Source organism: Pelecanus crispus, chromosome 3, assembly GCF_030463565.1.
Source record: "Pelecanus crispus isolate bPelCri1 chromosome 3, bPelCri1.pri, whole genome shotgun sequence".
In the NCBI taxonomy this organism is placed as follows: domain Eukaryota; kingdom Metazoa; phylum Chordata; class Aves; order Pelecaniformes; family Pelecanidae; genus Pelecanus; species Pelecanus crispus.
Window position 1 is genome coordinate 118,614,949 of NC_134645.1, and position 27,956 is coordinate 118,642,904.

At 38.7% G+C, this 27,956-nt stretch overlaps 1 protein-coding gene across 1 annotated transcript in view; it reads right to left on the bottom strand.

Annotated features, from left to right (window-relative positions):
- NBAS (NBAS subunit of NRZ tethering complex) overlaps window positions 1-27,956 on the bottom strand; it is a 182,115-nt gene that overhangs the window by 138,636 nt on the left and 15,523 nt on the right. Inside the window, exons 10-21 of the mRNA XM_075706796.1 lie at window positions 16,786-16,924; window positions 15,876-15,941; window positions 12,137-12,265; window positions 8,726-8,789; window positions 7,058-7,251; window positions 5,703-5,960; window positions 4,798-4,923; window positions 3,487-3,638; window positions 2,478-2,612; window positions 2,128-2,206; window positions 1,274-1,378; window positions 842-978 (exon numbers count right to left, since the gene is read on the bottom strand). Of these exons, the coding sequence (XP_075562911.1) occupies window positions 842-978; window positions 1,274-1,378; window positions 2,128-2,206; window positions 2,478-2,612; window positions 3,487-3,638; window positions 4,798-4,923; window positions 5,703-5,960; window positions 7,058-7,251; window positions 8,726-8,789; window positions 12,137-12,265; window positions 15,876-15,941; window positions 16,786-16,924 (1,584 nt within the window). The remainder of the gene's footprint in view (window positions 1-841; window positions 979-1,273; window positions 1,379-2,127; window positions 2,207-2,477; window positions 2,613-3,486; window positions 3,639-4,797; window positions 4,924-5,702; window positions 5,961-7,057; window positions 7,252-8,725; window positions 8,790-12,136; window positions 12,266-15,875; window positions 15,942-16,785; window positions 16,925-27,956) is intronic.

The following is a 27,956-nucleotide window of genomic DNA, read 5'->3' on the forward strand; positions in this document are numbered from 1 at the left end:
TGAAGTGAAAGACTTAACTATAATGCTGGAAGACTTAAAAAAAACAAACAAAAAAAATTCCATTAGCTACTCCAAAAACTATCCCTCTGAAGTAAGGCTTCAAAGTCCTATTGTAAAATATTAAATAATGAAATCTCCCCAATTCTTTATGGGCACAGAACAATATGCTTTAAAACTAATTTCATAATTGAAGTGTTTGAAAGAAATACTCTAGAAGCAAAAAATTCTTTTAATTAATATGCGGAACATTATTATGATGTTCAAGGAAGACTCATACAAAAATGCATATGAAATTGGCAGTAAACTAACATTTTATGCTGAAATGAAAGAGTAGGAAAGTCTGGATTTAAAGCTTTTCATAATTTTACCTTAGCAAGTTGCGTCAGAATCAGTAACAAGAAGATTAACGATTCTGAAGTTACTGATGACTGCTTAAGTGTTAAATTACATTTCAAAACAAATCCAGAAAAACGTAATTGCTTCTACGGTGCTAAACACTTGTATCATTAATTTCCTAACACTGGCTGTTATTACAAACCAATTACAGACTTGTACTTACACCTGTGAAAATTTGGGCACTTTTAGGTTGGAAAAGGCCACACGTCCTCTTATGTGTAATGGAGGCAAGAACATTTACAGTCCCTACTTTCCTGATAATAACCCAGAGAGACCAAAAAGCTTCCATTAATGGCACAAAGTAAGGCAGAAAAGGAAGACCGGTCATGTACAGTCAAAGCTGCTCCTTGATTCCAGGAAACAGCAGATTGCCATATATGGAAACTCATTTAAGTATTAACTCAAAAATCTTTTTTTTACTTAATATCTGTTGATGCATCCTTACCAGGCTTCAGGCAACAAGAAAGCATATTCATGTGGTGAAGTAGTCTCTGGAAAATTGGAGAGAATTGCCTGTCTGTGCGGAAGTAAAGCTGATCCATGGAAAGTGAACAAAATTTCCAGGGCTCTGACATTGCTTTCCTAAAAAGCAAAACATTAAGTTGCAGAAATAGCTTAAGACTGCTTTAGACTGAAAATGAGCAAGAAATGTAAGCTTAGATCATGCAACAAACATTTAATTTTAAAATTTTCTTTAGTAATAATGAAATTGGCTCAGGATCACTGCATTTATTTATTTACAATCAAACAAATACACCTCCCACCTCTGAAATACCCACTGAGATTCAACCAAGTTCAAAGGGGGGAAAAAAATGCACTTAAATGAAAACAGGAATTTTGCTTTTGTATTGCATTCTAGCGAAATAAATATTAATACCCGAGCATAAGTTCTTGCTGAAAGTACAATATTCTGATTCCTGAACTTCTTGAAGAAGTCGCCATCATAGTGCTGTTCAGCTGCATGAGGCCCTCCCAGGATTTCCTTAACAAAAAAAAACAAACAAACAAAAACCTTATAAAAGATTGGGGTTTATGCAAGATTTACAAAAGCATCAAAAACCTACAGATTTCTTTATCTTAGGATGAATAAGTATGAGACATATGTGGAAAAGCATGCTGTGGTTTTTCGTTTGTTTCAGTATAAAAAAACAGATACATTTTTGATTTATAAGCTAAGACAATTCTCTGCCTTATTTTAATTAGGATTTAGACAACATTAGTTACGAAGATATGTGGTAAAAGTCATTACATGACTAGTGCCAACTGCAAAGTTAAAGCTACAAAACTAAGCAGAACACAGCCTAACACTCCAAAAACTTTCACTTCAGTAAGCTCAAGGAAGAAAAAGATCTGTTAGAGAATCTGAATGAAACTCGCTAATTAGACTGACAGAGGGAAATAATAGTAATCCTGCACCAACTCCACATCCCATGTTGTTGCATAACTTAATTCTCTGCAGACACAGTACGTTCAAAGGAGGCTTCTGTCCAACTATACCTCTTCAACAACAGAAGCTGGCCATTTGCAACAGTGAAGCAGGAGGAACACAGGATCTTGAACAGAAAACAGCTTACTTTTCTCCAGTGAGAGATTGTAGCATTTCAAGAAGACTATAAACATTAATACTACAATATATAACAAAAACCAGATGATGACGTGATGAAAAAGTTACAGGAATACCTATGGAATGGTAACTCAAAAGAACTGTAGCCAGTTACCAAGTGTCCTCACCTCATAGGTTTCAAGGCGATCAAGGTAAGTTAACAGCTTCAGCCTGCTACGGCAGAGTTCTTTTTGTTCCAGTGTCAGCCTGTGTTCAAAACAGGAATTTTCATGCTTGCAATTGATATTGTACATCATGTGCATATGAAGATAATGGTTACACATTTTAATGACTTTTTGCACTGGAATCTATCAAGAAATTAATTAAACCGAGAACCCTGACACAATATAATGCCAATTAAAATTTAAACCACTTTCCTATTAGGAATAACACACATGAGAATAATTACGTTCTTGCAACTGTGTAGTTATAATAAACCTATAATTCTGAATAAAACATGGCCTAATATTTCATTTACTTTGAGAAGTTTACTGATAATAGCAGTTCTTGACGCTTATTGGCCTCTTTTTCCTTTTTAGTATCCATTCCTTCATCTGGTGACAAAAAGTCTTCATAGGGAATTTCAATGTCCACCTCGCCAGGTAAGATAAATCTGGAAGACAAAACCAACAAGGTAATCAATGTTGATAAAAAAAACCCCAACAACAAAAGGATACAACAAACTAATTTTTGAATAAACATACTAACACAGCTTTCTGTTTATGTTGTGACTAAAAATCTAAACTTTTATAGAAAATTATAATACTGAGTTTTGTTGTTGTAAAGCAGCAGGCACTCATCACAAGTCAACAAGAGGTAGAATCTCTTGTTTCCACCCCCTCCCTAAAACAAACCAAAAAAAACAAACTACCAACCACACGGCTATGATGGTTGGTAAAAGTTTCTAAATTCCACAGGTAGCACTGGGATTTGCAGCAGCTCTACAGCATACAATGGTAATAGATGACTGCACGAAGAAAGAACAGCCTGTTCTATTTCTACCACCAGGAACTGAATACTGAAGAGAATTGTTTCTGCGTGTATTTCCCCACTGACCCACTGTGTTTTGCTTTGTTCCCCTCCCCACTTGAACAACAGAAGATCATTACAACAATGAAGACCTACAACAAAACGCATTTATAGGGGTAGCTGCAGCTTCCAGAAGACGCAACAGAAACAGATTCTCATAGAAAAATAGTGACATCAGAAGTGCTCTATGATGAAGAAACAAAGGACATCCAGAGAAGAAGGAAAACGCAGTACAAAATAAACAGTGAATTTACCTTTGTAAAAGGTAAAATGAGAATAGGTACCTTGTGAACATCTTCAGAATAGTTTGATTCAAAGCATTACCTTTCTTTATGTCCTGCAAAAGCATCTTAACATTTTAATTAGTGGTTGATAAAAAAGTTTTATCAAATTATTAGAAAAGACTTCATACACCATTCTTTAAAAAGAAAACAAACAAAAAAATACTCTTCCCAAACCTGCCACCATCTTCTCCTTTTCCTATGGCCACAAGAGCCTCCAAGTCTGTGCCTTTCAAGCCATACTGAAGCAGCTTCTTCGCAGCATCCACATTCTCTGGAACTCTTTCCAAGCACTCGTGAAGAACCCATGCGCGCTTCTTAATTTTGCTCTGTCCAAGAACAAGAGCACAGACAAAAAGTTACATGCTTCAACTGAAAGCAATGAAACTGAAGATGTTAAAATCTTCTAATGTGTTTCTTCCACTTAAGAAAATGTCAGCTTAACCTGATGACTGACAATGTGAACCAACAAAAAAAGAAAGAGGTGAGAATGCAAAAAACATAGTGCCCTCAGAGTATATGTGGCAGAAAAGGGCACAGAAATGCCAAATGATTTAGCAGAACTTTCACAACTGGAACAGAAGTTATTATTTGTGTTCCCTAATCAGCATCACTCCTCCTTACACTAAATAAAATGTGATGGATTTGGGCTAAAATGCATTTGTTATAAACCAAGTGTATCCAACAATTGCAGTAGAGTCCATTTACAGTATCAACCTCTTCATGTGCCAATAGGATTCTGTGACAGGAAGGACACATCAGGGTCACAAAATATTATTGGCCTTACTTGCTGATCTTCAGTTGAGATTACATAGCACATGAAGAATGGCTACTCGTAAAAATCTTATTTTGACATTCAAATAATAACTGACTTGAAAAAACAAAAATTAGATTTTATTTCTCTTGATCTCTTGGAAGACTTTACCCTTTAGCACCATTAGGTTGTGCATCTTTGACAACGCTTGTCTGCAGAGTTTGTAGTCTTTCTCCCAAGCCAAAAAAAACCCACACTGGATTCTACTGAAAAGCTCCAGTCACAGGTAGCAGAGTTCACTGTAAATGTTGTTATTCAAACTTGGCTATATAGCTACTGATACCAACTTCACCTTCCCATTTAATTTTCTAAAATACTTCGAAGGTATTTAAATGCTTTATATTTCCAATTATTATTATTCGTTTGCCAGGCAACAATCTACTGCTGCATGTGGGGGAGAGATTACACCAGAGAAAGCAAGCTATTAACAGACTTCAGAAGATACCTGAACGGAAAGATTTCCATTAACTTCCAAGGTCTCCGGATCAGGCCTTCAGCTAAATTAACAAGATCACTCTCTTCCACATGACATGAAATGGAATTTGCAAGACAGCTCTCCAAATTGCCACCAATTTATGTTGTATAAATTAGAACACAATTGAGAATCCAATTTCTGGAAAGATAATGCAGCCATTCTGATAACAAAGCCTAAAAGTCACAAAAAACAAACCCACCAAGTAGTCTTGAATCGAAGCAACGTTAACAGCTGACTTCCTCCACTGTCTTTGATACACAAGATCAGAATCAAGGCCATATGCTTGAGCCAAAGACAAAGCTTCCCCATATTCTTCATTATCAATCTAAAAAGCAAACATACGAAAATGAAAGTCATCTGACTTCCATATTAAACAATCAATTATTAATTCTGTGTGTTGAAACAGGTAAAGGAATAATTACTGTGCTATAATTATGCTTAAGCAGGTAGGAAAGAAAATGGCTCAAGATACAGATGAGTAAGACTCCAATCTGATGGACACCTCCAGAAAATCAGATATTTTTCCTCAAAAAAAGGAAGAAGTTATTTAGGTAACCCTTATGACATCATCAGTCCCTGGAAACTCTTAACAGCTGTAGAGTGGGCTGGTTTACCATGAAAACAATTGAAGTGGCTGAGACAAAGTACTGCCTAGAGTAGTCATAAAAATGAAGAAGTATCTGTTCGTTACACTTACTGTAAGAGTAAGTCACAGGCCTCACAGGCCTAATTTGTATATACGCCTGAAAAGACACACAAATAAACTACATAAGCCATTCCCTGGCCAATAACAAGCTCAACTGATTTCATTCAATGTATTTGCTAGGTCTTTCATTACTTGTTAACATTCACATAAGCACACTTCCAAGTCTGGCCAAGCACAGTGACTCCTCAGTGACCCGCAAATATCATCTCATTTGAATTATTATAATGCTAGTTTTAAACAATGATCCCTTCAATTAGGTAACACAGTAGTACACTGTCAACTAAGAGACCCTTAGTAGTATGTGCCTAAATCCTTCTGTTAATATAGCAAGAATTAAAATAAAAAGTTCTTTCTAAATAAAGCTGATTATGAGATATGACCTTTCTTTCTATACTTACTTTTCTCTGGTACAGTTCCTCTGGAGTTGTGGATCTCAAACTGACAAGGCGGAAATTCTTTGTAATAGTACGTGGACGTTTCCGTGGCGGAGCAAATCGTTCCATTTCTGTCACAAAGTACAGGCCTTGCTTTAGGTAGCTGAAGTATCTGTCCTTAGCAGAAGTTTCATCATCTGAGTCAGAGTCATCTTCTCCCTCATCTTCATCACCAGGCCTGCTCTCCAAGCGTAATCTTTTTGGAACAAGTTTTATCTCACACTGCACAGAAAACAATTCTTAAGGGTAGAATATGAAGCGTCCACCTAATACATCTCAACTAGCTTGGTAAGAATTGAGTACATCTTCACTTCCAGTACTTCAAATTGCACAATCGACATCCTTCCTCCCCTTCTCCTTTAAACCCTTTCTTTCTCTGCTTGCTTAATATATTCCACAAACGATGACTGTGTCTGTCTCCTGGATCTGAGGCTTCATCCCTTACCTACTGAATCAAGGGTGAAGGCTTCTTAACAGTAACCCACTGTTACACTAAATGTCCTACACCACCCTGGACAACACAGAACTACAGAAACATCTCAGTACGCTGTTATATAGCTTAGTGCAGCGTACAGCAATGTTTTCAATTCTTAGATGTCCAAAGCAAGGTTTTCTGTATGCCAGTCACTGGCTAGATCCAATTTCCAGAATAATAGAAATCATTCCAAAAACATACATGCAAGCTTTAGCATGCATTCAGATATTCTAATAAATATTATTTTAAACTTTTGTTTAAGATATTTAAGATGTATTTCAGTGTAAGCCTTAGGAAATAGTCATTTCCTTTGTTTCAGAGAAAATTCCTGGTTAACTTCTTAACCAAAATTATGTTCTACTCCTTCCTGGAATCCTACTAAAGATGAATAAAAAAAGATCTCTCACATGGCTTGGTCTTAATTTAAATGCATTCCTCATTTCTCTTAAATATATTCCCTCTGTAAGAGGCATCTGTTTCAAAATGGGAGAAGAGTGCTTGCAGTATTCTTCAAATGCACTAACATACAAACTGTCGACACAAACAGTTTCCTACAGCATGATTCCTCACATTAAGGCTCAGCCTTCTAGGAGTTCTGCATCTACTGTCTAGAAATTATTTGACAAGTAAGCTTTTATTAAGACAGCTGAATTGCAGAAAGTTCAGAATTTTCCTGCAATACCTACCTAGAGATAAGGAAACAGAATCACTTTTCCGATTAGTAATAATAATTCATGGTTTTTTAAACCTTATCACACATACGTAACCCTTTAGGATCACATATAGAAAAACAAACTCTTTGTACTGCATTCCAAAAAGATATCTGCCTATGCACATTCCTCACCTCCAGACTTAGAAATCCTCCATCATGAGCTGAAGTGACCTGAGGAGAACTCTCAAACCATTCACATGACTTTCCCAGCAAGTTTCTTAACGTCTTAACGGATGACACAGTCAATGCACCAGAGCAGCGAGCCAGGATGACAGAATTATCTGCCCACCAATTTACATCTATCAATGGGTAATAGGATTCTTGATCTAAAATAAATAAATAAGAAAGCGCCATACAAAGAAAGATAACTTCAAACAGCAGGCAAGAACAGAAGTGACTTCAGACTTCAATTATTAAGAGATTTCATCTGATGGCCCACTTTAACATTTATTATTGTATATGCATCCTTGGTTCATTCAGTTTGTATTTTAGATCAATTCTATTTTACTGAATCAGTTCTGCATTAACTAAAGCTGTTGAGGAAGAAAACATTTAATTTTGGACTTTTTTTTTTTTTTAATACTATTTGGTAAAAGAATTCAAGCAAACAGATTTGTTTGCACAAAACGTGACAAATTTTAGGTATTTGATAAAGATCTGCTTCAATACTTGCCAGGCCATCCTTAAGCAAGTCTCCCTGGCTACAAACATAATACTGATGAAAATCAGAAAAGATTACACTGCTTTTGAGGACAGGTGACAACCATGAACAAGGCTTCTGAAATGGCCTAGAAGATGAAGTTGTTAAGAATATTAAACAAACAAACAAAGAAACAAAAACCAGTCACCACAACTAGAGATGGAAGCAGTGTTATTTGCAAGATTATTTTGATTATGGTAACTGCATGTTGGGACAAAATGTTCACCAGAGAGTTACCTCAATTTGTTCACTACATTGTCATTTCCCACCTCTGATGAAAACCACCTTTCCCCAAACAGCACTGAGAAAGGGATCAGCTTATCACTTTTCTGCTACTTCAGTGCTTAGTCAGCACCTATGAAGGTCAAATGCATTAACCCAAAGAAAGATTCAGCAAGAAAAATAGTACAAAGAAACAGGGATTTTATTTTTTTTTTTTTTAAATAATATAGAGGTATACAAGCAGTAGTGAATGGATCATGGAACAGCTATTGATCTCTGCAATAGCCAGGTGATAAATGGCTGCACATTGGTGGCCTGAGTTTTGGAAAAAGAACAGAGAGACTGACATGAGGCAAAACCAGTCAGAGGAAACAAAGAGTTCAGAATTTTAAACTAATCTCTTTAAAGTACATTAGCTTTCAATATTTATTAGACATTCATAGAAAGAAAGGTTCAGGTTTTTAGACTGTGGACTCTAATAATGTGTTACCTATGATATTATGATGTAGTAGCTTCTGATACAAGCTGAGACATCTGCTGAATATTCAGCATTCCACAGAGTCATAATTGCATGATTAATAATAAATGAAGTCCTGTACTAACTGAAATATCCTCTTATTTATGGTTATGGCTACAAAAGAATTCCTGAGAGGTTTGGGGTGGGTTTTTTTTTAGGAAAAAAAAAAAAACCCAAAACACCCAAACACACTATTGTGACACTCATTTAGCTACACCATGCTACAAATTCAAATCATACATACAATTTTGGCAACTATTCTAATTGAGATTTAATTAAGCCATTTCAGGTCTTTGTATATTTGTTTAAATACTTTTAACTACAGAGTGGTATAAAATAATGATCTAACTGAACCACATACCTTTTATTTTCTTTCTTTTTTCACTAGAGAGTTTCCAGTCTGGGTTGATTTCATCATAACCTGGCTAAAAAAAAAAAGGCAAGAGGGAAAAAAAGATTATATGCAAGTAAGTCTTCATAACACAGACAATCTCTGCATTTACTCTATTGCTGATCCACTCATTTTTCAGTGAAAATGCTCCCACATAAATTCAAACTTTTCCTGAACATAACACATACAGTTGCTCTAGTGACATCGTACTCTTCTCTAAACAGTTAAATTAAAACAAAAACATAGCAAAATAGACTGCTGGATTCCTAAAACACCGTATTAGAAATCAAGAATACCATGAGACCTGGCCTAGGCAGCATTAAATATATTTTGGAAATAAAGGCTGTCCAGCACTCAGAATCCCACCAAACATTTGTTTTTCATGTCTATACATAGGACTGCAAGCATATAAAAGAAGAATCTCCAAAACAGTCCTCCTGTTTGCTCTGTGTAGTGCTCCTGAATACCAGCCTAGTACAGTGCTATATGTATTAACTCTGGTTATTTTCATAAACATAAGGCCCCTTTCAAGACTAGTGCAGTGAGGGAACCAGCACCATTTAATGATGCACTGCAGCATTTGGAATTTGTAAGCTGTTGCTGAGTTGTTTTTTTAAACTTTGTTTGGTAACATTAGAATACACAGGAACTGCACAAACATAGATGACAGTAATCCTACCCATAGCTGCAGGTAGATTACGCAGCTCAGACAACCAAAGCAGTTTCGGGTCAAACAAAAGGTGATTTTTCAGGCTGAATTTTTTTTAATAGAAAGAGAAGAGTCTACTAATTAAAAGTAAACATGAGGCCACTTCAACTTAATTTAACAAATATGTTTGTGTGACAATTAGGTAGGAATCGCACACATTATGAAAATACCCATTATACTTGGACATCAATTTCACCTATAAAAATTGTTCTGAAAACAGTCAAGTACTGTAACATTCCTTTATATCACCCTCACTAGATGATAAAGTCCTGAAAACTGCTTCAGAATAGATATTACCATTAAAAACAAAGAAAAAATAAAACAATTCACTGTAAACATCAAGCAAAATCTGTATTCTCACAAAAACTTGAAACGTATGTTAAAGATTTAGAGATCTATATGGAGAGAGATCTAGATATAGACACACACCACTTTTGCCAATACTGGAGCTGGACTTTTTGTTTGGTTGGTTTTTGAAAGTACTTTCCTAAATAAGCTTGGAACTACATTTCTGTGATGGCTTGACCCCAGCTGGCAGCTAAGTACCACACAGCCACTTGCTGATTCCCCTTTCTAGTGGGACAGAGGAGAACGTAGGAAGAACAAAAGCAAGAACAACCATAGTTTAATAAGCAAAGGAAAGCCAAATAAAAAAGAAAAACAAGTGATGCAAGGGCAATCATTCACCACGTCCCACAAGCAGACTGATGCCCACCCAGTCTCTGTGCCATGCCTACCTACCCAAAATCTCTCCCTGCTTCGCTTTTATTGCTGAGCATGACATTATATGGCACGGAAAATCACTTCGGTCAGCTGTCCAGGCTGTGTCCCCTTCCAGGTTGTTGTGCACCCCTGAACTACTCATTGGGACAGTGAGAAACAGAGAAGGCCTTGAACCTGCGAAAGCACTGTGGAGCAATAGCTAAACCACTGAGGTGTCATCAACACTGTTTTGGTCACAAATCCAAAAGCTAGCGCCATACGGGCTGCTCTGAAGAAAGTGAACTCCATCCCTGCCAGACCCTGTACAATTTCACAGTCAATACAGCCTAACCAGATCTGACTACTTGCCTGTAAGAACCAAAACTTACACTAAACAACACAGCCACGTCTCCAAGTCTTGCAGTCAGAACAAAAACATAACAGTACACCAGTGGTGCTCAGGACGGCAACATACCATTATCTCTACAGGTATTTGTTGACTTGTCCTTCCTACAGTCAAAGTTTTTGGCCTATCTTTTCCTGTAATTTTTCCGGAAAACATTCATTTAACCTCATTGTCGTCATGATACCCAAAGGAAGATGTCTGCCTTCATTTTGTCCTCTTCCTCATTATAGAGACGTGTGCCTACATGTAATGTCAGGAAGCGTTTTACTGTGGACCTTACGCTGCCTACCGTGCACCTTACGCTGCCTACTGTGCAATGTGCAAACTGAGGAGCAATTCAATACAGTGGAGGGGAAAAGCTGTCTGTGTTTCATATGAATACATAAACTTGAAGAATTTAAAACATTCTACAAAAACTGGAAAAAATATTTTTGTCTTGGAATTTCTAAAGGAATCAATACACTGTACAAAGGTTTACCATGCAAAACAAAGTTGCAGATAAGAGTCAGAAGCTGCAAATTTTTCATGATAACATATGAATTTATTAATCAGCACATGTACTAAAACATAACTGTTTACTACTAAGCAGCAAATGTTTCAGCCTACAATAATTTTCTAATAAGAAACACACTTACGTACAATAAAAACATCTGAGATCAATACTGTGCAGGAGATATTGGTGGTAATTAGTGCCATCTATGTCTAGTGACCAAAGATCCTGTTTCACTGGTTACCCTGTTTGGACATGATGTCAGTTCATGTCTTGCAAGTTTAGAGCATAACACATGGTACTTCAAGCGAAAAGCCTTTCCATACCTATTAGTCAATAAATTAATAGGAGTAAAACCAGAATACTTTGCATACTAGCGTGCATCATTTCAGACTTGTCACTTTTGAAAATGCAGATATATTTTCCTCATTAAAATAAAGTGTCATCTTTACCCAGAGACTGTATTAGTTATTTGGAATTTTCTTTGAAAACTAATTAGTTTTCAATTCCCAGTGTTCAAATTCACACTAGTCATGTAAAAGTTTGCCAGTGTCTGGGCAATTCCTAACTTGAGTTCCCCTATTGCATTTTGCAAACAATTCCTGTAGAAAGCATGTGACTTACTAATACCAATCTGATGAACAAACTATTCTGGAGTGTTATCTGGCAGAAGGTAAGGTAAATTTTGAGGGAGAAATAGAAGAGAGCATTAGACATCCAGGAGAATTTCAGTTCAACCATTCAAACAAATTTACCTGTATTTGCCTCCACTTACATTTTAAAAATAGCGTTTCAGTCTATCTCTACCAGCGTTACCCACTTGGCACCAAAATGCCTCATGAACAATTCCAACACAACTGGTTCTTTTTCTTAATTTTTAAAGTTTAAGGGTTAAAACATAGTAAGACTATTATAAAAGTAAACATAAGGCTCTTGAAAAATACGGAGTTGACTGGAGAAACAGTATGTAGCTAAAGCAGAGTTATCTGAACTACTCTCATCTCCTAGGAAAGCGTTGTCTCCAGAGGATTAAAACATATACTGCAAATTTCTAAACATCTATATCCTTCTTACCTGATCAGTTTGGTCCCATTCTCCTTGTTGTCTGAGAGATGGAATAGACCAGATTGTCAGTTTTCCTGAGAAATGAATAGCTGCCAGAAGAGCTCCATCAGGAGAAAGATTCATCTTGAAAACTCCATCCTGCCAAACATTATGTCAGCCAAGTAAAAAACAAACAAGAAAATCCCCACACACATCAAGGCATACCAAAAAGACCTCCCAAAAAGGCCCAAGCTATTTTTTCTATTTTAAGGAAAATAAATTGTACAATCTTCCATCCAGAAAATGTAACCTGCTTTTTTTTTTTTTTTTAAAAAGCAAAACAAATAAACAAAAAAAACCCCCAAAACCCACCACTATGCTAAAAGTCAGAATAAAGGTAAAATATCAATTATGGCATGGAAGGGTAAAAGTAATATGTATAAAAAACACTACCATAACATGAACAAATCATTAGGAATGTCAACTTCTGTATCACACTGTCATACAGTAAATAAAATCTGAAAGTGTGGCATTCCTAGGTGAATGGCACAGGCAGCAATGCAGAGCTACTTGGAGGAAAAACTGCAGGTTGTTCTCAAATCATGTGTTCAGAGAAAACATCCAGAAACCTCAGCTTTCTACTGTCCTGCCTCCCAGGTCCACCCAAAGAAGATTGCTACTCAAACATAGCTTAGTACAGCTCTTCCTCCCTGGGAGCAAACTTTTGGGTGAGCATTATTACAATTAGGAAAAAAGTGGGGGGCAGGAATACAAGAGGTACATAGATGAAGAGATCTTGGAGGAGCACATTGTTCATTTCAGGACACTGAATCTGAACTTAAGAATCTCTTGGGTAACAATAGACTAAGCAGCAACATAGCAAACATCAGATTAAGTCTACAGAGATGAAATAATTCAACATCTGTAAGTAAACTTCATCAAGGCTACAAAAATTCTCCTGGATTAAGTTTTCCTTCAGCTCTGGATATCTGAAGAGGCAATATGTACTTCAAACAAAATATTTCCTTAAGGATTCATGAAATCCCATGCAATTACAACTGGATCTATATGCTATTTCCATGAGACAAGAGCCTCTAAATATACACTCAGATTTTAAAGTCAAACTTAGTGCCACTGGCAATGCACAACGATTTCTAAAAAAAAACAATTTATATTTATTCCCCCTGCCCCCAACACAACTTCCACATTTTCAGAAAGATCATTAGGTTCTCAGAGTCTAGTCTTCACTGAAAGACAGCAGAATGTAGATTCCCAAAATTTATATTGTTTATAAAATCCCATTTTGTTAGTGCCATTCACTGTTAAAAACTTCCTAATAAAGATTCATACTACAATAAAGTTAGAACTGTCCAAGTCTGCAGCTAATCAATTTTTAAGCCAGTGCCTCCCCCCTTGGGAAACACCCCAACATAAATGAACATGAATGAACATTTACTAGACATCCATACAACTGAGAAGCTTTAATGAAGTTTCTACAGCATATTAGTGGTAGGTATCATTTGAAGGTAACAATATTCTTTTAGGGTTGGTTTGCTTGTTTGGGTTTTTTATTATTTTTATTTTATTTCTTAGGCTGTTTTAAGTTCTATCTATGCCACAGAAAGAACGATGATCAAGTAATCTGCTCACTGTTGTACAGTGGTTTGCAGCTATTGAGAGCACTCCTTACATCCAAGCTTAAAATGTGTTTTTAATTGAACAAGAGAGCAATATTAAGGTTTCTGTAAACTAATTATTAATTTTTCTAATATAAGTAATTCTTAAGTATTCTCTGATTATATTCTTAAGCACCTATAGTACTGCAATCTCTACTATAGTTCGCCAAGGAATTTTACATGCCTGCTAATGGCAATTCTCGCTTTACAAATCAATTTCCATGCACAGAGAACAAAGAACAAAAGATTGTAAAAGCACTTAGAAATGTATAGCTAAAACATATAACCCATTAAGATAAATGGTCAGTGGTATACATCACAGATCTTAAGAAGCACTAAACATTTACTCAGTAGCCAGTAATAATTCTGTTGCTGTTAAATTTAGATGTTGGGTGGCCATTAACACATTTAAATTTACCACCCGAGCATTGTTATCTACAGAGATTAATCAGTCCTTTTGCAAAGCAAGCAATGCTGCCTCAGTAAACAGCTTGTCAACTTAACGGAACTGCAGAAAAAGATACTGAAAACCTCAGCAGGTTGGCACTTCACATTTTATAAGTATCATTTAAGTTAGCAACACTAAGAATCAATTCCCAGTATAGCTAGTTCTAATATACAAGTCCTCTAGCTGCTGTGTCTGTCATACCTTAACACTGTTGCCAATCTCCCACTAAGAATATAAATTATACCTCACATATTTAAACCATAATCTCTGAAATACAATTCAAACATTCAAGGATGAATAATAATCTCTGCTTTTCTTTGTAAACTTAGTACTGACAAGTGCAATGAAGTTGAAGTTTAGTACAGCTACACCCAGTACTAGCCTTCCAGTAAAAAAAAAGTTTACTTCAGCCTTCTCTTTTATATTTTCAGTGAAGGAAATAAAACCTCTCCCTGTTTCACCCTTGAGAGAGATTCAGAAAGATTTGTTTTCCCCTTCCAATCAAGCATGCAATTTCTTCTTTTAACCAGTCACCTAAACATCCCAAAATTCTATTAATGTCATTTCCAAAGTCCATATAAATTCAGGTCAGCCATTTTTCCTCTCAGGAGGACACAGTGAGGGTAGCAGACAGATCCTTTACTGTTTTTTCCTTGTAAAGCAAAAAAGGTGAAAACAAATTTTTTACAAGGAGTGAGAGGAGGTATAAAAAAAGGAATCAAACAAAGGCTACACACAACTAATAGACAAGAAATAGGAGAAGGTGGTGCAGTACTGCATGGGTAGCTCCTAAGGCATGTAGAAGCAAGCCAAGAGCACTGTGTGCAAAGCCTTAGAAATACAGAAAGCACACACCTACACCGCAGCATGACACTCGAGATTTAACACTCACTCATTCATGGGAGAGGAGAATACAAGACCCATACACAGCATTTTTTAACAAGCTGATTCTGATCAGCACTTTCATTAGGTTTGCATGTGTCCTGGTGGTAGAAGTTTGACCCATAATAAACCTTTGAAGCTACTTAGCAAAATGTTTCCATAGTATCTCATAACAGACTGTAAAAAATAAGTCTGCCCTATTTAAGCCATGAATGATTAGTTTTTTTCTTCTCGATATTGTAAGAAAATTTTGAGCTGTAAGGTGATGGGTTTTCTGTTTGCTTTCTAGTAGGAGTGGGGTAGTGCAGAAGACTGGGTTTTGGAGTTCCTCTTCTTTCTCTCTCAGGTGTATACTTGAGAAACATCGTCACAATCTACTCTCTTCTTGTAGAATATATAACACGCCTAACGTGCTACGATCGTTACATTCATTAACAAATAACTAGGTGGCTTTTTACACATTCCTTTTGGATAAGAGTTTACATTTAACATTGCACTCCACATCTCTAGACCTGTTCCTGTCAGTATGCTGAAAACCCAAGATTCAAGCTTCAGCAGATGAACTACTTGGATTTTTACAAAAGCCAAATAAAAGGCAAGCTACTCCATTTAACGCTAAAAGCTTATTATTTTAGACAATTTTTATAGAAATGTTAATTCTTAGGTTGCATAAATTAAAAACTACTTTCAATCAGTCTCTCAGTCATTAATGGACAATTACATTAATAAAATACATTTCTGAAGTAGACCTAGACCTTAATACCTGTTCTGTTCCCCGCCTGCTGTAAAATCTTATATTCATAATCCTTAATAATCCTCTTCTCTGTGCCTGCAAAAACAGGAACATATTATACAATGAAAGACAATCTCATACATTGTTTTATGCACCAAACACTAAGTCATCTCTAAAGTACTAAAACAACCCCACAGGATTCTTTAAACTTCCCTAAGACTGCCTATTTTAAAAGAATGCAAGGATAATAAAACGCAATTTGCGTAGCTTTGCCCGTTTCATTAGGTATATATCATGCCACAGGAAAGCACTACCAATCTGCAATGAAATTAGCAGCTCGTTTTTAATACCAAGCAATACCTATATAAGAGTAAATACTGAAATTTATCCTAGTATACTGTAAATTGATTTCAGGATATCCACATTTTTACCACATCAAACATTCATTTCTACTAGAAGCAAAAGAAATCAAGAGTCAGACTTAAACTGAAACATTTATTTCAGGTGTACTGCCTTTTGTTATGAAGTAATAAAAAGACAAAAATAACTGGAATTTTTCCAAAGACAGGTAACATATCCCAGTACACAACTAAGGAGTTTGCATATTTCCACACTATGTTGTTGTTTCTCGTTGTTTTGGGTTTTGTGCTTGGTTTTTGTTTGTTTGGATTTTGTTGTTTTGTTTTTTTTTTTTAAAAACCACAAGCCATAATCAAGAACTTAAGAGTTCAAATCATATTTCAGAAAAAGCAAAAATAGACAGATGCTGGGGGGGGAGGGAGAGGGAAGAGATAGCTTATTAGAAGTCCACATTGTAGCTTACAAAATAGCAAAATGTTGCATTAAATTCTTCTTTTGGAAATTGATTCATATTGAACTTCCAGTTTGATAATTCTGCCAGTGACAATATTCATCCAATAAAATGAGGAAACATACTTACTGTTCTAATGTCATCTTCATAACTAGTGACCTGTTTATAATGGGGAGAGCCTGACAGAACTCTCCAAGCAGATATCCCACAACCAGTTGCTTTAGATACTCCATCTTCATCTGTTTCACAGCCTCCTACAAGCAGAAGTCTGTAAAATATATAAAGGCATATTATGGTTTCATATACTGCCACATAAATGTTTTTTAATTGTCTTAAGTCAGAACTATAGCAGTTTGCTTCCAGTAACAAAAAGATTAAGTATATTAAGATACCTAACAGCCCCAATAAGCTTTAAACTTCAGAGTGTTTATTCACAGACAAAAAGACTTAAATATTACTTGAGTAACATTTGTTATTTGTGGCATTTATCCCTATCCATTCTCATCTCTAGCTTTCCAAATAAGGCATAATTCCCAACATTTAAAAGAAAACATGTCTGGCTTCAATTTGAGTTTCTCCCATACCCTCAAAGAATGACAACAATGTCATAAGCTTAAGCTTCTGAAAAGTTCTGGTTATTCTGTTTACGTATCACATTTCCATTTGTTCACATGTGGTACGAAAGCTAGTTCACTTTTACTGAGGAACCGAACGCGTCAAGGTTTTTCAATTTTGTTTTTAAAGCCATTTCACCAATCATAAATGTGCATGCAGTAATTTTGCTATACACAGTAGATGGTATTTTAAAAACTTTGAGGGAATTCTTACAATTATTGCTGATTACCACTAAAATGCATCAAAATGTTTTCCTTGAAGCCCTTTCACCTTATTAATAACCAGTTTTATATTTAATTGAGGATTACTTTGACAAAAACTTTGAGAACAGATCATAGATTCATAGAATCGTCTAGGTTGGAAAAGACCTTTAAGATCATCCAGTCCAACCATTAACCTACACTACCAAGCCCACCTAAACCAATCAAGGGTAGACTACACTAAACCATATCCCGAAGTGCCACATCTACCCGTTTTTTGAACGCCTCCAGGGATGGGGACTCCACCACCTCTCTGGGCAGCCTGTTCCAATGCTTGACCACCCTTTCCGTGAAGAAATTTTTCCTAATTTCCAGTCTAAACCTCCCCTGGCGCAGCTTGAGCCCATTTCCTCTCATCCTATCGCTACCTACTTGGGAGAAGAGACCAACACCCACCTCACTACTACCTCCTTTCAGGTAGTCGTAGAGAGCGATCAGGTGTCCCCTCAGCCTCCTCTTCTCCAGGCTAAACAACCCCAGTTCCCTCAGCCGCTCCTCATAAGACTTGTTCTCCAGACCCTTCACCAGCCTTGTTGCCCTTCTCTGAACACGCTCCAGCACCTCAATGTCTTTCTTGTATTGAGGGGCCCAAAACTGGACACAGTATTCCAGGTGCGGCCTCACCAGTGCTGAGTACAGGGGGACAATCACCTCCCTGCTCCTGCTGGCCACACTATTCCTGATACAAGCCAGGATGCTGTTGGCCTTCTTGGCCACCTGGGCACACTGCTGGCTCATGTTCAGCCAGCTATCTACCAACACCCCCAGGTCCTTTTCGGCCAGGCAGCTTTCCAGCCACTCTTCCCCAAGCCTGTAGCGTTGCATGGGGTTGTTGTGACCCAAGTGCAGGACCCGGCACTTGGCCTTGTTGAACCTCATACAGTTGGCCACGGCCCATTGGTCCAGCCTGTCCAGGTCCCTCTGCAGGGCCATCCTACCCTCCAGCAGATCGACACTCCCACCCAACTTGGTGTCATCTGCAAACTTACTGAGGGCACACTCAATCCCCTCATCCAGATCATTGATAAAGATATTGACCAAGGCTGGCCCTAAAACAGAGCCCTGGGGAACACCGCTCGTGACCAGCTGCCAACTGGACTTAACACCATTTACCGCTACTCTCTGGGCTCGGCCACCCAACCAGTTCTTTACCCAGCGAAGAGTATGCCTGTCCAAGCCGTGAGCTGCCAGCTTCCCGAGGAGGATATTATGCGAGACGGTGTCAAAAGCTTTGCTAAAGTCCAGGTAAATGACATCCACAGCCTTTCCATCATCTACCAGGCAGGTCACCAGGTCATAAGAGGAGATCAGGTTGGTCAAGCAGGACCTGCATTTCGTGAACCCATGCTGGCTGGGCCTGATCCCCTGGTTGACCTGCACTTGCCTGTGGAGTTCACTCAAGATGAACCTCTCCATAATCTTCCCCGGCACCGAGGTCAGGCTGACAGGCCTGTAGTTCCCCGGGTCCTCCTTCCGGCCCCTCTTGTAGATGGGCGTCACACTGGCAAGCCTCCAGTCATCAGGGACCTCCCCTGTTAACCAGGACTGCTGATAGATGATGGAGAGTGGCTTAGCGAGCTCCTCCGCCAGCTCCCTCAGTACTCTCGGGTGGATCCCATCTGGCCCCATAGACTTGTGAGTGTCCAGTTGGCGTAGCAGGTCATTAACTGCTTCCTCCTGGACTATGAGGGCTCCATTCTGGTCCCCATCCCTATCCTCTAGCTCAGGGGCCTGAGTACCCTGGGGATGACCGGTCTGGCTGTTGAACACAGAGGCAAAGAAGGCGTTAAGTACCTCAGCCTTTTCCTTGTCCTCAGTGACAATGTTCCCCCCCACATCCAGCAAAGAATGGAGATCCTCCTTGGCTCTCCTTTTATTGCTGATTTACTTATAAAAGCATTTTTTATTGTCTTTTACAGCACTGGCCAGATTGAGTTCTAGCTGGGCTTTTGCCTTTCTAATTTCCTCCCTGCAGGACCTAACAAGATCCCTGTACACCTCCTGAGCTGCCCGCCCCTTCTGCCAAAGGTGGTAGACTCTCCTTTTTTCCCTGAGTCCCCGCAAAAGCTCCCTATTCAGCCAGGCCGGTCGATTTCCCCTCCGGTTGGTCTTACGGCACACGGGGACAGCCCGCTCCTGCGCCCTTAAGACTTCCTTCTTGAAGAGGGCCCAGCCTTCCTGGACCCCTGTGCCCTTCAGGACCGCCTCCCAAGGGACTTTCCCAACCAGGGTCCTGAAGAGGCCAAAGTCTGCCCTCCAGAAGTCCATGGTAATAGTTTTGCTGCCCCTCCGCTTAGCATCACCCAAAATTGAGAACTTTATCATGTCGTGGTCGCTAAGCCCGAGACGGCCTCCGACCTTGACATTTCCCACAAGCCCTTCTCTGTTGGTAAACAGCAGGTCAAGCAGGGCACCTCCCCTGGTAGGCTCGCTTACCAGCTGCATTAGAAAGTTATCCCCCACATACTCCAGGAACTTCCAAGACTGCTGCCTCTCTGCTGTGTGGTATTTCCAGCAGATGTCTGGCAAGTTGAAGTCCCCCATGAGAACAAGGGCTAGCGATTGTGGGACTTCTGCCAGCCGTTTATAGAACGCCTCATCTACCTCTACATCCTGGTTGGGTGGTCTATAGCAGACTCCCAACAGGACATCCGCCTTTCCGGCCTTCCCTCTCATCCTTACCCATAAGCATTCCACCTTGTCATCACCACTGTCAAGCTCTATGCAGTCAAAACACTCCCTAACATACAGAGCCACCCCACCGCCTTTCCTTCCCTGCCTATCCCTTCTGAAGAGCTTATAGCCCTCCAGTGCAGCACTCCAGTCATGAGAGTCATCCCACCACATTTCTGTGATGGCGACTATGTCATAGCCATCCTGCTGCACAAGGGCCTCCAGCTCCTCCTGTTTGTTGCCCATGCTACGTGCATTGGTGTAGATGCACTTAAGCTGGGCTATCGATTTCACCCCCAACGTTGTCATGCTGCCCCTGGGCTCCTCATTAGCGAGCCCGTGTATATCCCCTTCCCCCTTCAAACCTAGTTTAAAGCCTTCTCAATGAGTCCCGCCAACTCATGGGCGAGAATCCTTTTCCCCCTTGGAGACAGCCGATCTCCATCAGACAGATTTCTGAATTTGTTTGGAAGCATCATTTTAGTGAACAACCCATCAAAAAGTAAAGTATCTGCAAAAAAGGCAGAGATTAGAAAAGCCAGAAATTCAGCCGTAAGAACACTCCTTTATCAATTTTCAAAGCCTGCATTACTCTTGAAATGCTCTACCACCTAGCGGCTGACTCTCATATAGCTCTCAGCTGTGATTTGAGTGTATTTCAAAACCTTTCCTGCAAGAGTCAACTGAACGAAGAAGAAAAAAAAAATCTCCTTCCACATTTAATCCTCTTAAAGAGAGGTCAGTAAAACTTATTTAACATTCCCAGGTCTTATGCTATTCACAAACATACAGCAAGATGACTTCTACCACGGATGCTTACAGTCTGTTAAGGTTCTTAAGAGTTTTAGTTATTTTGTGGTGTAAAGAGTTGCCTAAGACAGCAAAACAGAAATCACTTTCACCATTTTCCACAAAAACAGCAATAGAAGACTCTCAGTCTACCACCATAATTAACAGGAAAATGGGTCATTTTGCATTGTTCTTATGATCAGAAAGTAAAGCATAGCACAGCTAAGAGGAATTACTTCTCCCTTAAGGAGGCGATGTTTAACTTTAGAATATGTAAAATTTCTGACTGAGCATCCATGATGCTGTGGTTTCTTGCTGTAGCATACCAAGAAGAAACCATGTTATCCTTTAAGGAACAAACAGATTCCTATCACAGTCAAACAAATCTAGCACAAGTAGCACAGATCATATTTCAGACTCCTTAAAACTGGTAACCTGAATAGCATGTGGAAGCAAGCATACTTCTTGAGTAATTAGCACACATTTTTTGTAGCAATAACATAGGGAAAAAGCAGACATAAAATTCACCTGACACAGCTTTCCCTTAGATACTTAGCAAAGCAATTGGGTTATGAAGATGACAACAATTAGCAAAGCATGATATGAGACAATCTGTGAGAGAACTCCAACACAGACAGAGCAGCAAGAGAGGACTGTACTTCAGCATTATGTAGATCGCAGAATAAACTTCACCATCAATAGCGCTTGTTAAACAGAAAATATGGCTGTTGCTCAGCGAGCACCGCAATCCCCGTGTTAAAATGCCAAAGAACTCCTACAGTACATACCTCTTTCCTGAACAAGCTAGCGAGTGTGGTGGTGCATCCCCCCCACATTCCTCTTTCTCTTCAATGGCTTTATGATCTCAGGAATTCCAGGCCGCCGCTTTTGTGTACCGAGTTGGTCAGTTAAGCGCCCCTTGATTGTACCAGAAACTCCTACACGGCTGGAGCAGAGAGCGGCTCTGTTCTTATCAACATTCATATTATGGCTAACGAGGGGAATGAGAACAAACAGCTACCCCGGACAGCCTTGAAACAGGGTGGTATCATCACTGCTGGAATTCCAGCAACAAGTCGACCCGAATTGTGGCTCGGGTGGAAATTTACTGGTGATTAAAGTCAATCCTCTCACAATCCTATAAATGGCAGTCCTAAGTGAGGCCCTTGGAGCTCTCCTGGACCGCCGCGGGCCGCACCAGCATCTCCCTCTGAGCGAGACGCCTCTCAGAGCTAGCAGACCCCAAAAGTTTGTTACAACCAGAAATCCATTGCTGAGGACCGACAGTGGAGCCTGGGCTGAAACCCTTCACTCCTCAAGGCTCAACCCTCGCCCATTGAGAAATGCCAAGACATTAGATGTGAGTATTTCCCTGAACTTGAGGGGAATTTTTAACAGGTATACCATTTTTATATATGCATTCATGTTTGTGTGTATGCATTTGTGAATCAGTTCAAGTAGTCTGTAGACATACGATTTAATTTCAAAGTGAGTCTTACACTGCTGCATTATCTTTATTCCTATAAACCACTGACCAAGTCTGAGACTACAACTGGACCTAGCCACACCTAGACTCCTCTGAGAAGGAGTTTGGAAAGCAAGGGGGTCCATTCTGAACCTCCTGACTCAACAGGAGGGTCCTCCTTATCCCCTGCATCCACAATCTCTCTCACCTGAGTGTAACCTAATTTCCTTTTATGCACTACTTCTATGTACTAGATATACATATATATATGTATATACATATATGTATATATTATCCTTATTCACATGAACCATTGACCAAGTCTGAGACTAAGAGTGGGCCCAGCCACACCTAGACTCCTCTCTGCGAAGGAGTTTAGAAAGCAAGGGGGTCTATTCTGAACCTCCTGACTCAACAGGAGGGTTCTTCTTATCCCCTACATACGCAATCCCTTTGCGAATCATTCCAACTCAGTGTAATTTAATTTCCCTTTATGTGCTTCCATGTAGTAATAGAGTGAACCTTGCCATCTTCGAATCTGTAACTAAGTCACTGTTTTGATCAATTTTGTCTAATCACTTTATTAATCATTGATGATTGAGTGCTATTAAAAATATTACAATCAAATTCTGCTATTTGCTACAAGTAAATTCTAACTGTTACTAAATCAAACTGTGTAAAATCACTCATTCATAGTAAATTGACATAATCAGCAGGATTCGCAAACCTGCATTCGTGACAGTGAGGTAAGACTGCATTAAGCGTTTTATGTGACAAACATTACATCTTCAATGAACCCAAGTTGCTTTACATTTTAACAGTTTCCAATTAATGCCAGCTGTTTGGTTTTGATACTAGTTCATTCTGATCCATTGGTTGGACAGCTCTCAAGTAAATATTTGGACAGGAACTCAGAGGAACTTACCAAGACACCACTTTAACCCAAAATACTAGTAAGAGTACTTTGTTCTGCAAGTCATACTAAGCACAAGCTCGATCTCGGAATGTCTCTGGTACCACGACTCTCAAAGACTACAGGGTTGGTTAAAAATAACAATAATAGAAAGGCAGACATTGAAAACCAGAATATTTGCAATTCCATACTCAAGCAACTGAGGAGATCAGAAGCAACGAGCAGAACAACATAGCAAGTTTAATTTCATTCAACTTTCGGACATCAACAAATACTAGAAACTACTCGAACAGTTTCTTATTCTTTCCTGAAGAAAGTGACTTAAACCAAGGAAGGCTTGGAGAGAAGAACATCAATCCTTCTGAAACATGGAAAATAATAACACTTGAGGTACAGCCACCAATAAACAACACAGTTCTCAGAAATACACGAAATATTTTAATATCAAATTTTCTGCTGATTACTGGGGAAAAGTGCACTTGGGAAGAGAAAAGTTTCACAGATTAAATGTCATACACTTAATAATCCATTTGTTTGTTTCCCTTCTGCATATTTTCTATTTTCCTTCTCCCTGACGTTTCCATTCTGCCACCTTCCTCTGCCTACGATTGTTCTATCGGAGAAGCTTCACACACTGCCACTGATCAAAGAACATAAGAGCTGTCCCCAACTCAGGCAAAAGCCATCTTTAAGACATCCTATATAGTTCTTCTGAGGAAGTTCACTTAAAAACAAGGAAGTAACAAGTTTTCAAATATCTTGCAGTGCATACCTCTACCAAACAAATGAACTTTCAGCAGAGACATAGCACGCCGCATGAAATTCCAAACAGCTCAAACAGGTTTTACTGTTCACAGGATAAGCAAAATACTTATCTACCCTGCTGTACATGATGCGATTTACGTCCATTTTAGCTAGTCAAGAATAAACACGTTAGGGTACTCGCATCTGAGCACACAATCTATCATCAGTGAACACGTAATCACATCTTAAAACTCTGAAAGATGTTGGCAAGGTCCATCATCACACATGAAGTGATGAATTTCTTAACTTTTTTTTTAGGACAAAAGGCAAGTTTCGCATGTGTCTCTTTCACAGCCTGACCATGATGAAAGCATTAAAAAAAAATTAAAAAAAAAAAAAATCAGTAAACAAGAAGTTCATGAAATCGTTACAACACACCTGTCAATTCCTAATAACCAGGAGACAGCAGGCATAATCTTCTGGAAGATTTATTTATCTATAGTCTTGTCCATCCATAGGAACCTAAATTCTTCCATAAACTCCAGCTTCCAGTGCATCATGCCACTGAATTAAAAATTTCAACAGCAGCAGTGACTAGAGCTCAATTACAATTGACCGCACTGTGCCAGAGGTGACTGAGAGACAAATAGTAGCACAAAGACCAAGAGAAGAATTGTCAATAATAGTGACAGCAGTAGCTCCAAAACTGCCTGAACGAGCTCTCAAAAACTCCATCAAGATAAATCTTTTCAAAGAAATTCTGGAAAAACTGTCACATACAGTGCAACATATTTATAATTCAGAAGCATCTTTTAGGATAAATGAAACTCAATGACAGGTGGAATGAAGATGTCATATCAATTTAGACACACACAAAACACACAACCTCAAGACAAAAAGCCTCCTCCCAGGACTGCAGAGAAATTCATCATGGCGGCACGTACTTAAAATTGTAAAAAGCTTTTCAGAGAGCAAAATGCAACAGCAGGGACAGAAAATAATTTCTGATGAATAACACAACTGGCATCAAAAGAAAATGAAAGGTACTCCTGAGAGCCTCAGCAAAGAGCTGCCCTTGTTTACCAATTATTTTTTCAGGACTAGACAGGAGATGACTCCAAAATAACAAGTTGACAGGTAGACTGGGAACAGCAACAGGAGAGGGTTTTTTTCTTGTTTACTACTTTTTTTTTTTAAGTTAGTCTCAGTCTGAAAAACTTCTTTTTCTGGCCAAATACTTGGGTTCTTAAATCAAACCATATCAGCTGTAGTTTTATGCCACTCCGGATGGGTCACAAAGCAATGTTAACTTAATATATGACACATAATAGTAACTCCCTAGAAGGCAAAGATTCGTTTATCACGCTGTTATAGACATCAAGATCAATGCAACAGTTCTTAAAATGTTAAAATCTTAAATAATTTTTATTCTTGCATGTGTGTTCTACGCACAGCACAGCTAGCATGCAGCAGTTTGTGCAGCAGTTTCTGAGCTCCATTACTAGATTCTCTTAATCTTCTACATACTTCTGGGATCATCAGAGGACTCCTGGGAAGCCTCTGAGGAACTTCACGATGCCTGCCATTGCCAGGAAGAGCTAGCTAGCTAGCAAGCTCTAGAAGCTTTTAACAAGGTCTGCCAGCTGTTCCTGATTCAAAGGGCACTTTGAGCTTTTGTTCCAGCTGACTCCTGATTCATAAGGATCAGGAACCCTTTCAACAAGTCCTAGAAAAAGATCTATGTAAGTGCCAGGCCTAGAACACAGCCAACAGATGACGCATTTTGTGCAGCAGCTTGCAGAAAATGATGGCCAGAAACTCTCTGTACGTGTTCTCAGCAATTGCAGTCACGCACCGCCAGGCTCAGTCCCCAGTACCCACTGGAACAACTACCCCAGAACATCACAGAGACCTTGACCCAGACCACGCTCCTAAGGGAGGATAGGGACGTGCAGGTCTTGGATTGCAGGGACATGGCTCCAAGCAACCTGCCCTAGTTGACCCTGCTGTGAAGGGGAATGGATTAGATCTCCAGAGGTTCCTTCAGTCTCAAAAAAGTGGCTGCCCTTGCAGTACCTCAATTGTACTCTGTTTCAAAGGTTTCTACAAAGTTGGGCTGAAGATAACTAGTGGAATACCAGTCTCAAGAACAGCAAGTTCAATTAAGGCATCCAAGAAAAACTTGCGGCTTCCACGCAATTCTTCACTCACCAATCTTGGTACAACTAGCAAATTCCAACTGAATCTAAAACCCTTCATCCCCTATAGCCATCACACATTTTAGGCTCTAGTATCAAACACTTTCTGTAGCAACTGCAGATAACCCTGAAGAAAGACATTCAGCTCCAGAGTAAGATGCTCAAAATAAGCAAGGTGTTGAACCTTCCATTACAGCCTACAGAGAGCTCACACTGAAGCAGACTTTTAAGTTTTGTCAACTAAAGTGCACCATAAACTCCATCATAGATGAAGCCTGGATCACATGATAACATCAACATTAGGCATCTAAATTAAGGTATTTAACACTTTTCAACAGCAGTGAAACTCATTATCAGACTTTTTCCCAAAGCTATTGTTTCAAGTTTTCTTACAGATTCAGATACATTCCCTACTGAAATATTCTGTTTGCAATTATCATACACCTAGTTGAAAAAATAAAGCTTATTAAGTTCTTAAGCACAATTTAATTGCACTGTAATAGGTAATGAGCAAATACATAGCAATATAGAGTGCAACAAGGCAAGGCTTACAAGCAGTGGAAATAGACCAGTGTAACTTCACCATCTGAAACGAAATGAAATGCAAGAAAGCACACAGTGACAAAGTTGAACTTAGGTTAAGTGACCAAAGTTCACATTCTTGAAAATGAAAACTTTGAAGCATTCATATGCACCTACAATTTTCTTTAATGCACAATTTAAGAAAACTGTCTCCCTTCAACTCCTTCTGGGTTTTTTTTGGATAAAAACACAATTTCAGCAAGAGATTCTGCTCATGAATTTGGAGTTCTCTAATGTCAAAGTTTTCTACCACAGAGTAAATTCAAAACAGAAGAGAAAAGCCTTGCCTACATAGAGCGCAAAACATCAGTGTTCTCTGCTTTCCATCCATTCCACCCAACTGTGCGTTCTTTCAAATATAAACTTTTCACCTTTACTAAGCAAGTCAACTGACTGCACGTAGCAGGAGATACTATGATCACAGGGGGCTCCACCTGAATATTTTTCTTTTCTTGGAAGAAGTCACAGTATCTCATGGCAAAACCAAGAAATTCCTGAATGTGAATGCCACACACGTTATGCAAACATATTTCTTCACCAGCAGATATAACCACATCTTTTCACATAAGGAAAGGGCATTTCTCTCCCTAGAAAATATGCAATACAGACAACAACAAAAAAATTATGCCAGCCATAAGCTTCCATAAAAAATCACTTTAATTACTAATATTCTAAATAAACTGTTCTAAGCACAAAACCAGCACTGTCTCTTGCTCTTTTACTACACACTAATATTAAGTTTTAAAAACGTTAACCTAAGATCTTATAAGAATAGTAGCAAAACCAAAACTATTAAGCAATTACTTCTCTTGGAGGTGGGAGGAAAGAAGGAAAACAAAACTTGCTATTTTTACCTTTCTCCCGCCACCTCTTTTAAACCTCTATGGCAGTAAGTTCTCATTAGCACACACAAAGCAACATCCATACTATTTGGTTGACAACTATGCCAGCTGATTTTCTACGTATTTTCTTGTTAATGGGTTCATCCATTATAAGAGTTTAACAGTTCTGACATCATTTGCTCAGAAATGCATCAGACATGAAAAGCAAGCACATCCATC